The following is a 13,833-nucleotide window of genomic DNA, read 5'->3' as shown; positions in this document are numbered from 1 at the left end:
CTTTAGATGGTCTCTCAGTCTAAGAATTACTGAAATAAATAGACTTTTGCACCATTTTCAAGTTTTCTAGTTTCACCTGTAGCTGTGGTTTGATGATGAAGCTATGAGTCGATAGTGGCTCACCTGCAGAGGACAACAGCCACAGTGATTCTACGTGTAGAATCAGGCAGAGAGTCTCTTCCCCTTCTGATAATCTTAAGGGCACGCCCAATTATCGTAATGGCTTCAAAGATCTTATCTGGTATTCCTGCCATGTGTGGTGACTAAAGAGCACTAAAGTCAGGGCTATCAAACATGGGTTATCTGACAAACGACCATGCTGCCTGATGAATGTACAGCAAGTTCACGGAAGAACGCCGCACACTTTTTCTCCACCATGTTTGTTTACACCCAAGTCTTGTTCGATCTTGGAAGACTTGCCGCCCGAATGGGGAATGTTCATGTGTGAATCGGTCGGTGTGTATTGTGTAGTTTTAGCCATGCGGTCAGACACCACACTCATTTGGACCTGCTGCTACATCTGTGATTTTGTTTATCGCCACATGTGCACTCTCTCACTGTTTGAAAATGCTGCTGTGTCAACAGGGCCCAATCAGAACAAAGCTAATGAAAAGGGGGATTTTTAGTCAAACCAAGTGAAACCTCAAAAATATATAAGAGGGTCAAGAAACTGCTGGATGAAAAGATTTTGTGATCCTTACTTTAGACAGCTTGTTAAATTTGTTGCTGCTTTTTTGCTGAACGGTTTTTGTTGGTAGCCACGTTTCATTGTGTATTGTGACCTTTTTCATTAGTTGAGGCTAATGTTTCGTGCTTTTCTGACCTAATTCGATAAAGTATCATTATGGTCCGCATACAGATCAGTCTGTTTTCAACACATTTGCAGTGGCCTATAAGTGAATGCCTTGTGAGTTGATCTCTGAGGAGAAAAGCTCTGGTGCTCTTGTTTCAGGAACTAGAAGTGAGCCAGATCAGAGGTGAGAGGTAGACGACAGGTTTTGGAGTCTTATTTCCTGATATTTGGATATCTCTCTTCTGACTGGCTAACAGCAACAAAACTCTACCACTGACTCTGTTTGCTCTGCCAGATGGATGTTTTATCTCCAAAAATATCACAAGTCTGAAGGAGTTCTACTACATTGTGGAGTTGCTAATGCTAACTAGGGGTGTAACGGTACGCTAAAATCGTATTCGGTTTGGTTCAGTGTTTTGAAGAGCTCAGTTCGATTATTTTTCGATAAACTATTATAATATTTATTTAATCTGAAGCGACTCCTACAGTGAGCAGAACCAGGTGTCATCACATGCTGCTGACCTAGCATGATGTCTTTAATTACTTCACAGGTTATTTGTGCAGCTATGAGTCTCACGCTCATACAAACAAGTGTTGTGTTTTTGTTTTTGTAGCGAGCCATAAAAACTCACCTCACACCACCCAGAGTTTCTTCTTTAAAACTGGTTTGATCCGCTCTGAAAGGCGTTGATCATAAAGTGCAGATCATATGTTCTAAACGGAGATCTGGCGTGTGCAGCCATCATGCGTCACACAATACTGCGTCTGTGCAGAAACTCGCCTAGGAACTTTTATCTGCTGCACTTAAATCAAGCAAATAAAAATTCATTATTCAAAGGAAAAAATAAACCCAAACGGTACGCAAGTGGACCAAAACCAGCAGGCTGAGCCGAAACAGTTTAACACTCCCCCGTGAACCGTTATACCCCTGATGCTAACAGTTAGCTTCTACTAGCCGAGACGCTCTGCCCTCACCTGTAGACTAATTGTGACCTTCAAAACACTGAACCAAACCGAATACGATTTTAGCGTACCGTTACACCCCTAGTTAGCATTAGCAACTCCACAATACGGTAGAACTCCTTCAGACTTATGATATTTTGTGGAGATAAAACATCCATGTGGCAGAGCAAACAGTCAGTGGTAGAGTTTTGTTGCTGTTAGCCAATCAGAGGAGAGATATCCAAATCCATTTTGGCTCGTAACTCGGAAGGTTAATGTTCATTTAGCGTCCAGAAGAGAGCAGAGGTTGTCTCGGCTAGTAGAAGCTAACTGTTAGCATTAGCAACTCCACAACACGGCAGAACTCCTTCAGGCTTGTGTTGCTTGTGGAGATAAAATGTCAACATTGCAGAGCAAATGGAGGCGTTGGAAGAGTCACGTTTCAGTTAGCCAATCAGGGACAAGATCTCTGAATATTATGAATATTAATGGGTAAGAATCTGCTGTTTTCTGCCCTCCACTCATTCGGCTCAATTCTACTTCCTGAAACAGGAACATTGCAGCTTTTTTCCTACAGAGATCAACTCACATTATATGCATGTATGCTAGAGACCACCGCAGATTTATTGAAATAATTAGTGAATGAGAGCTTTATTGGGATCAGCATATAGACCTATGTGTTTTTTCAAGAGGATTTTCTGAAATCACTTACAGATTATTGTGTTGGGTTAGATCGTTTGTTACATGATTGATTTTATTTAGTTGAATTACAAAAACAAACAGGTAAAACAGCCTGAATAGAAAACCATCCATCACCTGAAACACTGTTGCAGCTCAGCAGAGTTTCCAAAAACACGGCTCACAGCAGTTTAGGATGACCGTCTCTTTCCTCCTGATACCTTCTCAACCTAAAAACATTATTTTGTGCTGACATGACTTGAACAGGGGAAAGCTGCATATCTGTAAGACAAAGAAAAAAGTCTTCCTTTACATTTGCTATAAAATGTCACCACCAGAGTGGAGAGAAAGGACTGCAATAACAGCGATAGCCTCGCTCACAGGATGAGGGGCCCTATCAGAGCAGGGGCAGAGGAAATACTCAGGGCTGATAAGTACCCTCTGCTTCTCTCTCTCTCTATCTGCCCCAGTGGTGAGAGTCACCAGGCCTGGTACTTGTTCTCGCCTAGCGCCGTGCTAATAGACCAATGGGCAGGCCAGATAAGATTCTGCTCCATCACCTTCGAACCCGGTCTTCCTGGTTCTCAGCGCCAGGTATTTAGACTGGCAGGAACACCGGGGTCACTCCCTTCGAGAGCATTTCCTTTCCACAAGAGGTGATTTCTATAACGGGCTCTTGTAACACCGACTCCACCTCTGTAGCTGCTGTACGGACTCACACTAGTGTAAAAACAGCACCTGTTGCTTTACACATTTCTTCTGTTTTTACTTTTTGTGACTTTTAAATGTTCCATTTCTCCAAACACACTTCTACACCTGACAAAAATAACCACATTTAATACAAATCCCTGTTTTTAAATGATTCTTTTAACATCCGGACCTTGTTGTGAATAATGGAACCGTGATTTCTGCTCTTTACGAGAAATGCTGAAGGAGAATATCTGATTATTTACATTAAATATGACATCCAGGCTGGAAAACCATTCAATGTGGCTGATTTCAAACAACTGTGTAAATAAGAGTGAGACTCATGACCAGCGAGTGTTATGACCATATTAGATTTGGGGAGCAGCTACTCTCTCATATTAGTTAGCCTTTAAATAACTAATGAAATAATAATTTACTCAGGTTACCTTTGTCTGGCATTGAAATGTGTTTTTTGATCTGAAACATTTACATGTGACATTAAGGAAAAAGCAGAAGACTTTTTAGGGAGAGGAATCTTTAGACCCAACCACGTTGTCAGACATGAAACATGAAAAGTTCAAATCAGGAATTGGTGACTCTGCAAGAAAAAGCGTGTCTTATTGTTGGGAAAAGTCTTTTTCAGCGTTTGTGCAGACGAGCGCTGCCAGATGTTCTTGTTCTTATTGCCTTTCTGAGAACGGTCAAATACCTTCAAGGCTCTGAGGGGTAGAGTAAGCACAAGTGTACGGCGGGAGACGAGCCCTAATCTGCACCAGACAGTGGTGTAAAATACAATCTTATGAATAAAAGAGGGCATATAAGACATGGAATGCAGCAGCCATGAAAGCGTGTGTGTGTGTGTGTGTGTGTGTGTGTGCGTGTGTGTGTGTGTGTGTGTGGGACAAGAATGTGTGTGTGTGTGTGTGTGTGTGTGTGTGTGTGTGTGTGCCTTTTTCTGGATATATTTGCATGTATGTGGTTTGGAGCATGTTTTGGACTGTATCTCAGACAAATCTCTTGGTTGCAAGTATTTTATTTGAACGTGACTTCAACCCCCCCCCCCCCCCACACACACACACACACACACAAACACACACACACACACACACACACACACACACTTTGAGCACTGTGTTTTTGATTGATTTTTTATTTTGGTTGTCCAGTTAACAGATAAGAGTTTGAAACAACAAAGATGTATCATGACAACATTATGAATTACAACCCAAAAAGGAATAGGCAGAAGCAATGCGTATTTCGTCCACCCTGTTCTCCAAGTATGTGCTTCAAAAGAGAATAAAAGTCCTTTTCCTATTCTTTAAGTATCTGACACCTGACATATGTGTTACATTTTGGTAAATAAGTACATTTCTTCAAGTCACCGTTTAACTCATTGCATATTTTTACACTAAACACATCTAGCACATTCAAAAATAAACACACCTCTAAGATTATACTGATTATCTGTAAGTTGCAATCTTTTCTAATAGTTGGGATTTTGTTAGTAGTTACTCTATGGATAATTTCTAAGGTTTTAACTTTTAGAATGTCCCTTAATTTGAAACTTTTATTTTGTAAAAATAAACTGTTGGTTGGTGTAAGTTATTCTACTTTGTTAATAACTCTAATGGCCATTTTTGTAGTTTAAATAAAGACTATACATATTTCCCCGCATTTCCCCTAGTCACAGCATAGTATGACAAATAAGGCAAAACTAAGGAAAAGTAAATCAGATATTTTTATATTTTTATTCAAATATTTTTTCAGATGGTTCTTTGTTCTGGTACACTCTCCGTCTCTTCTCTGTCAAACTTCTTCAGCTCGCCATCTCTCTCCTCCTCTCGCGGCTCGGTTCTCTCACAGATGGCTTTTGAAGCACCTGTATTAGACCCGTATTAAAAAGTTCAGCCTGTCTGGGTTTCACTCGCTGGCCGAGACTCTGTCTTCTCTCTTGTCTTGGTAGCTCTTCTCTTCCTCCTTGCACTCAGTCTGCCTCCTCCTCTTCCTCCTCCTCTGTCTAGTGCTCTGGTCTTGTTTTGACTAACCGATCCTGTAGTTTAAGTCTCCCAGGAGCCTGCACCACACCCCAGACCAGAGTGGAAACTGGCTCCAGTCGCAGTCAGAGCGAGGCCTGGAAAAATGAAGGCAGGAGTAGGAAGGTGGTGTGTGTGTGTGTGTGTGTGTGTGTGTGTGTGGGACGGGGGGATTGTGGGGGGGGGGGGGGGGGGGAGTAATGCATAGGCTGAGGATGAGGCTTCTTTCTCTAAAAACGTTCGTATCTACCAGGTTCCTTTTCAACATCTCCCCCGTCCCTCGCTGCAGCCATCCTTCCTCCTTCTGCTCCATCATGGACTCTTACTTCAGCGTGTGGCGTAAAGGCATTTCACCATTAACAAGCTGACATTTTCACATCATTGAGATTAGAACCTTGTGTTGTTAGGTGTGTTTTGCACGAGACAAAGAGAGAATCATTTTTGGGACTTACTCCTACTTCAGAGTATCTGGGTGACCCTTCCAACAGGATCTGGGTCGGTCGCCATTGTTTTCTTTTCAAATTCCAAAGGCTGATTTTGTCCGACTCAGTGTTTTTCTTTCCCTCTTTCAATTTCAGGCACAGACTTCTTATATATTTTCTGCATGTTTGCATCTTCCTTCTCTCTTCTCCCCCACCAACACCTTCTGTGCACGTACGGAGGTAAACCCCTGTTGGGTTTGGTTTTTTTTTTTTTTTTAGCTGGAGGGGGTGGGAGGGATGGGGATCAGTTGGTGGGGGTGAGGTGTTGTGGAGGCGGCTGTCGGTGAGTACAGGGGAAAAAAGGGCCAGTAAAACAAAGAGAGGTTGTCTGCAGGAGAAGCAGGCAGGAAACACAAGTCTCCCAGGACTCTCCACCAGTCACTGCTGCTTGGCTGTCCTGCAGCCCACACCAGATTGAACCTGACAGCTCCTCTGAGCTGCAGCAGCAGTGCTCCCTCCCTCTTTTTTCTATCGCACCTTCACATTTAAATACTTTTTTAAATTTGGGATTACTATTTAACTTTGTGCTGTCACCTTGAGGAACCTTTCCCTCATTTACAAAATTCCTTTGTAGATTTAAAACTCCAGGAACAATCGCAACAAGGTTTTATTTCATTAGCTGTGAAATATTTTTCATTTGGTTGTTCCTAAGAGGAGCTGACATTTTTAATAATAATTAATAGTTACCAGATAAACTTCATCTTTGTAGTAGGTATACAAATAAAACATGAGACAAGAATTTATGTTTAGAAAATATTTGCGTTTGAGTTTGAGTTTATACTACGTCACTACCATTAGATCCACAAGAGGGCAGTATTGTAAAGTGTTTAGTGACGTACGGCAGGTGTAGAGAAAGTCACATGGGACAAGACGGCATTGAAAAATAAAATAAGTCAAGATTTTTATGGTTTAGAGCACATTTAAATGTGTGCAATGAGTGTTTAAATTTAAACTTTTGTGTGAATTATTATTAGAAATACAATAAATACAGTACAATACAAAATACACATGTTTTTTTATTTTCTTCAGTGGTTTGAAACACTGTGATAAATAAAAACTGCTGGTTTTGCTGAAATATTCATGTGTGACATACACCTACACATACATAACTGTTGCACTTATCTAATTAAGCTGGGGGTGAATAAATATTCATTTTATTCTACTGTTATTCTAGTTTCTTGGTTTGTAATTAGAAAAGCACTCTGAAATACTTTGCATCAGTTGATTTAAAATGATCCATAAGTATGCATTTCCTGGTAAGGCCATCTTTATTTGCATCAATCAAAGCTCAATAAACCAGGCAAATCTCCTGTAAACATAATAAATAATATTTTAATCATCAAGATAACATGCATATTGATACAGAGTTAAACAATTCCATCCGACAGTTTTAGAGTACAATTTGTACTTTTATACAGATTCAGCATTTGCTGCATCTTGACCTTCACCCAGCTTGCTGATCCCATCGATGGTGTCCATCACACTGTCTGTCTGCAACCCTCTGGGAGAAACGCTGCTGACAAAAAGATCTGCACATGAGAACACTCTGGAAAGCAGGCTTGGCACAAACAGTGTAAAGCATCTCCCACTACAAACTACATCATGTGTCCCTGCGTGTCTTGGTAATGTGTGTGATCCCTCAGTTATGCAAACAGTCCAGGGTGCTGACCGGTGCAGTGTGAGCGTGTAGAGTGGCTTTTATGCCAGAGGACCGCTGCAGTCTCTGTTGCATGCACTTGCGTCCGAGTCATTGATCGTTGGTGGATTCTGTCCAACTTCCTGTGACAGACAAAGCAGGTAGGGCTCATCCAGACTGGGTCGGCTCGGCCATTTGTCAACCTTTCATGAAAGCTTCTTGTACAGGGAGATGAGATGAGGGCTGATTTTGTGCACACACACTGAGTGTGTGTGCATGCGTGTTCTCTACGTTAATTTGCATCAGTCCTTTTGTTTGTGGTCAGGGTTTTGCAAGCAGCTTCGCCAACTGCACTCTTGATGAAAGATTGTGCCATTGACATTTTACCCACCACACGGAGCCAAACCAAACCACGTGACCCTGTCCAGATTTCCTGTGGAGAAACATGCAAACCAGTTTTTGACTGATTTATTTGTATTTGACACCCGCAACCTGTAACTGTCTTGTTATTCTCTAACTGAGTGGGTCTCTTGCACAAAAATCAGTTGCTAGAACTTGCAACTCCGTCTATGCTAAACTGAAATAGGTACGACGCAGACATGAAACACTATCATTTTGAGTTGGCTAAATGTTTAGTTGTGAAGAAAGAAAGAAAACAACCTTTTATATAGCGCTGCTCAAGATAAAAATCATTAAAAAGTAATATAAAAATATTTTTATTGGTTCGTTTTATTTATTGATTAATAAATATGGTTAAAATTAGGGAAACATGTAAATAAAAATATGTGAATAAAAATGTAAGAAAAGGTCAAGAGAAAAGGAATAGGAAAGAGGGAAGTCAGTGGATCCTGGGAAAGGCAGAGATGAATAAGGAGAAGGTGGTGATGAAGGTCACACCAAATCGCAGGACCAGAACAGAACAGTCCCCTTCATCTCTGTGAGTCAGAAGGTCATTAGAGACCCTAAGAAGAGCTGTTTCAGTAGAATGAGCTCTAGGAAAATCTAACTGGAAACTTTCATAGATATTATGTATAAACTGTACAAGGCTAAAGACAGACACTCAGGATTATTGGAAATAAAACTGAAGCTGTGAAAAACAACTGCCATGCAAATAATCTTGCAATAAAAGTGTCAGACAGGTGTTGTGGTCCCATTTAAAATTCTGGTTGCCTACAGTGTTTCATGAATAGGTAATAATTAGTTAGGTAGACCCTGCACTTCTAGTTTTGAAGGAAAAACAATGAGCTCTGATACAATATAAATCTATTTAAGCCTGAGGATGTAAACTCTGTACTCTGGACAGATCTGAGAGAAATCTATTTGTCCTACGGCACAGAAAGACATAGGGTGAAAGGAGACAATAAAGAAGATGTTTTAATGTATAGATTATTGATAAGTTGGGGTAGTTAGAAAAGTCTGTTTGCAAATATTGTTGGAAAGTCAGGACTCTTCAAAAAGGGGTGATTCACATCCTCATAATCTAAACCTAAAGGTATGGTTGTGTTTAAACTGTATACGCCGACAAAACACAAGTGTAAACACATTAAAGGTGTGGTTCACTGAAAAAAATCATTTTTAATGAGTAATTCTGGTCATTAACGGTCACTCTCCTGCATTCGCTTCTGACAAAAAGTAGAAAATAGATGGTGAAAGTCTAAGATTAGCAAAGTCTGACAGCTCTACATCAAGCAGTGGCTTGGGCTCATCCATCTTTATATGCAACAGGGAAGGCTGTTGTTATTTTAGCATCCAGAGTGAGCAGAGAATGTCCCAACTAGCAGAAGCTAACCGTTAGCATTAGCAACTCAACCACACAGCAGAAGCTCCTTCAGGTTTGCGTTATTTGTGGAGATAAAACATTGTGGCAAAGCAAACCGAGTCAGTGAGAGAGTTGCGTTGCTGTTAAACAATCTTGAGGCAAAATGTCCAAGTATCAGGAAATAAGAGTCCAACTCCTGATGTTTAAAGCTCTCCTCTGATGTGACAGACTTAATCTAAGGCACACCTGTGCATCATTCATGCTGTTTAATCAGCCTGTTGATACGCCACACCTGTGAGGTGGGTTGGATTATCTTGGTAAAGGAAAAATGCTCACCAACACATGTGTAGACAGATTTTAGAACAATATTTGAGTCATGGGTGTTTTGTGCGTGTAAAATTTTTTTAAGATGTTTGAGCTCATCTCATGAATAACAGGAGCAAAATCAAAAGTGTTGTGTTCATGTTTTTGTTCAGTGTATGTTTAAACTACAGATTTTCAAAGAAGGCAGGGTTTTCTTAAACTGTTTTACCAAAATGTGTAGTTTCCCTCAAGTTTGCCTACTCACACTATTCTTAATTAAACTCATAATATCTTGTGTAAGAAACAGAGGAATAATGAACACTTTTTTCTCCTGAAGCTTTTAACAACTGTGCTTCATGGCTGTTAAACTTTAGTTTTCCACAACTAAAGTTAAGCTTTCGACATGATTTCAGTTGGTAAAATTTAAGTGAATGCTTCTTGTGTTTTTGTCAGATCCTTCATATGAAGCTGTACGGCGGACAGGGTGGTCCAACAACATGCACAGTGGAAAAGGTGAGGTCACTTTTTGAGTATACAGCAAATTGTGAATAATCCAATAATGATCCAGTGAGAAAAGAAATTTTGTTTTCAATTCACCAGGAAAAATGAAGCTTCTCACATAGCATGAAGCACCAGTCCAATGCCCAAATGACTAACACATAGAGTAAAACTAAATCTGCCACATAGGCAGTGAACGTCTAACAAACATTAAGTCTAGACATGTAGGGCAGACTTTTTAAAGATTGCACAGACAAAACACATTGGCCTAGCTGCTGCCTTATTTAGTTTGGACCTCTGCTGACATACCTTTAGGATGTGTAGTTTGGTTATGTGCGCCCGCCTCCGATGATGTGTTCTCTCTGAGTGTTTTTATGTCCTATTCTCTGTCTGCTGCTTGGTGACTAATGACTGATTTTATCAGCAGGCTCACCAGTAGTAAACCAGAATGTGACCAAATCCACTGAGCAACCCAGAGCTCAACCAGGTAACTGCTAACTCACTCTCTCTCTCTCTCTCTCTCTCTCTCTCTCTCTCTCTCTCTCTCTCTCTCTCTCTCTCTCTCTCTCTCTCTCTCTCTCTCTCTCTCTCTCTCTCTCTCTCTCTCTCTCTCTCTCTCTCTCTCTCTCTCTCTCTCTCTCTCTCTCTCTCTCTCTCTCTCTCTCTCTCTCTCTCTCTCTCTCTCTCTCTCTCTCTCTCTGTGTGTGTGTTTATACAGTATGTCAGTAAGTAATTTTCATGACTGCTGATAATCTTCCCCCACGATGCAACTGTTTTGTAAATAAAAATTTCAACCATTTAACTCACATCAATAATCAACTTAAAGTGACAGTGTGTATGTTTCCTTGTGATAGGGGGCAGTAGACACCTAAATCGTTGCAAGCAAGCAGTATTTTTGTGTTGGTGATTGACCTTACCAATGGATGCCCATTAGGGTCAAAAAACCCTGGGGGTTGCAAATGTTAGCAAAATAACAAGCACCCCAGACTCCCTTGTGGTCATGGTGATTTCTTCATTTGTTCACAGATCCTTACCAGATTCTGGGCCCCACCAGCAGTCGCCTTGCCAACCCAGGTTAGATTGTCTTCATGGTCACTACTTTACACTGAATGCTGGTTAACTCATACTTCTGCTACTTAATTCTCCCATCATGTACTTAGTGGCTGATACTATATTGTGCAAAGCATCTTTTGACCAATAGGGTGCAGAGAGAGATTTAAATTACAAAAATCAGCAACTTGGCGGAACAATTAATTAACTCAAAGCTCTTTATGTTGCATTAGGTATGAAGAGTTAGATACTTCAATCAGCCAAACATTTATAATTTTTTGTGATTGTGTCCATTTTTAGGTTCAGGTCAGATCCAGCTGTGGCAATTCCTCCTGGAGCTGTTGTCCGACAGCGCCAACGCAGGCTGTATCACCTGGGAGGGAACCAATGGCGAGTTTAAGATGACGGATCCAGATGAGGTGGCGCGGCGTTGGGGCGAGCGTAAGAGCAAGCCCAACATGAACTATGACAAGCTGAGCCGTGCACTGCGCTACTACTATGACAAAAATATTATGACCAAGGTGCATGGCAAACGCTACGCCTACAAGTTTGATTTCCACGGCATTGCACAGGCCCTGCAGCCACACCCTACCGAGTCATCAATGTATAAGTACCCCTCGGACCTGGCGTATGTGCCTTCCTACCACGCCCATCAGCAGAAGGTCAACTTTGTTTCCCCACACCCTCCATCCATGCCAGTCACCTCCTCCAATTTTTTTGGACCAACTGCCCAGTACTGGAGCTCACCCACTGCTGGCATCTACCCCAACCCAAATGTCCCTCGCCATCCTAATACTCATGTGCCATCTCATCTGGGCAGTTACTATTAAAACAGAGATCCTTGACCATTGACCAACCTTGAAAATGCACCCTTCCCCCCACAAAATCCACAATTGCTGACATGCACTCCTAATAACATCAAAGACTGAATTAAAAGAGGCATTATTACTCTAAAGGAATTTTTGCCTGAATGAAGGATTATTAAATTTAATTTTTGTGTAAATTTCTATAAACAACTGGATACTATGGTCCAAAATGGAATACTACTTAATTTTGCAAGACTAGTAACTCTTTGTTTTATGGATGCACATCTAAGTTTCCTGTGCCTTTCTCTGCCAAGCTCCACAAAGCTAGTAAGCATCCCTTCTATACCAAAGCTTAAAGAGAACCTGAGTCTGCTTGCCTTCTGGCCATGCTACAGTACCAGACATGGACCTATTAATCATGGGTCTCAATCTACATCTTCCTCAGTACATTATGCTTGAACGCGTCTGGCTTTGTCGCTTGTCCACCACGTTGTTGGGGTTTCTTCCACTGTCTCTGTCTACTTGTCTGCATCTTTTTTATATTTGTGTGGAGAGTCCTCTGAATTTTGTTGGACAAGGAAGACGTTTTGTGAAATGGACTTTTCTTAGCACTGAAAAAAAAATGGCGACTGGAATTTGCCGCTTGAGATGCCATTTAATTTATCCTCCAAACTGGAAGGGCTGCAGAAGTGTAAGACGCCGTAGAATGAAGCGCTGTAAGTTTTGCTGACCTGTATCAACTCAGTTGCTTGGAAGTGTGTTCAGCGTATTTTGCATGGATCCAAAGGAGTCGACGGGTGACGTGTGCAGTTGTTACAGCCATGTCAAGGAATAATTGCCACAAGTTGCAGGAGTAATTCCACCCAGGTCTAAGGTTTTCAGTGGACCACACATGGAGTTGTTAGGTGTTTGATGTGTTTTTGTCTCTCAGCCATGTCATTTCCAGATCTTTCATTGCTCAAACCATATCAGTATTAATGTGAATGTCTTATAATTTGTGAAAAGAAATGTAACAAATTGTCTTTTTCCGAAATATGTCGGAAGAGTTTTTTTTGTAAAAACAACTCGTGTTCACCTAAATTCCACCATCTAAAACACAAAAAATTCTCTCGAGTATGTGATTGTGTTATTGTCTACCATTGTTTCCCCATATGGTGCTTAGCTACCCAAAGACCATTAATGTTCACCTAGTTTTGCTAGCTACTCAAAATCAAAGCCCTAACACTTATTGAGTTAGTGCAAGGATTTACCTGCTGATTTGTTTCATATCTTCTCCCTCGATTATGGATGACACCATACTCATTCTTCATTTTCTTTCAAGGAAAACAAATTTGGGTTTTAGCTGCCATGCTGTGCTCTAGTTTTAGGCCAGTCAGGACCAAACAAGTCATTACACATAAGTGACTTAGTATAAAGTCATGTTTGTAGACAATCGTGTTATATTTTCACTAGGGCTGGATCATGGGCAACATGTTTCTTTGAATCGTATTCACCACTGATCTCAATGCCCAGTAAAGTGCAAATGAAAATATTTGTAATCAAGTCATAGCAGTATATCAAAATACCCATCTACAGGTGTTCACAGCTGTTGATAGCCAAAGTATTTCTATGGAAAATGGACACTTGAAAATAAACTGCTTGCAGTTGAGTAGTTTTTATAAAGAACAAAACCAATGAAGTATGACATGAAACAAAGAAATCCTCAGATTCGCAAACGCTGTGCGTTTGTCAGACCTATGTTTTATTATTTTATAAACAGCAGTCAACTAAGCATTAGAGCAACTTACTGTATAAATTATGCAGAGTTATTTTCATATGTGACACAATATAAGAAAGTCAAGAGAATTAATACGAGTTGACCTCGGTCAAAAATGCAAAACGTATAAGTCCATTTCTGATGAGTAGTTTGTTAAGCATTTGAAGTGTTTTTATATCTGTACATTTGGGCAATACACTTTAACATTTTTGTTTTCTCATTGCTGTTTTTTTAAACCAGTTGTAAAATTCTATGTGCCTTTAAGTGTAAAATATATATCTGTATGTTTTTGTATTCCCAAAGCCACAAATGCCTGATTTCTTTAAATCGTATGGAACACGTGATGAGGATGAATCTGTCCAGCTGTCACACACTTTTCACGGCTAAAACTCAGAGTCAGCCCAGTGCTT

The 13,833-nt window shown here is 40.6% G+C and overlaps 1 protein-coding gene across 9 annotated transcripts in view; it reads left to right on the top strand.

The window, feature by feature from the left end:
- The window catches only part of fli1 (Fli-1 proto-oncogene, ETS transcription factor), a 38,812-nt gene extending 26,974 nt beyond the window's left edge, over window positions 1-11,838 (top strand). For 6 of the 9 annotated variants that reach the window (XM_070543176.1, XM_070543173.1, XM_070543172.1 and 3 more), the window contains 4 exons: window positions 9,767-9,826; window positions 10,236-10,298; window positions 10,838-10,885; window positions 11,162-11,838. In XM_070543176.1, coding sequence (XP_070399277.1) covers window positions 9,767-9,826; window positions 10,236-10,298; window positions 10,838-10,885; window positions 11,162-11,691 — 701 coding nt within the window. In that variant the 3' untranslated portion in view covers window positions 11,692-11,838. The remainder of the gene's footprint in view (window positions 1-9,766; window positions 9,827-10,235; window positions 10,299-10,837; window positions 10,886-11,161) is intronic. The other 3 variants (XM_070543175.1, XM_070543174.1, XM_070543178.1) reach the window with 1 other exon arrangement.
- Window positions 11,839-13,833: the final 1,995 nt, after the last annotated feature.

Source organism: Nothobranchius furzeri, chromosome 13, assembly GCF_043380555.1.
Source record: "Nothobranchius furzeri strain GRZ-AD chromosome 13, NfurGRZ-RIMD1, whole genome shotgun sequence".
NCBI classification, from domain to species: Eukaryota; Metazoa; Chordata; class Actinopteri; order Cyprinodontiformes; family Nothobranchiidae; genus Nothobranchius; species Nothobranchius furzeri.
This window is presented reverse-complemented; position numbering and strand designations above follow the sequence as displayed.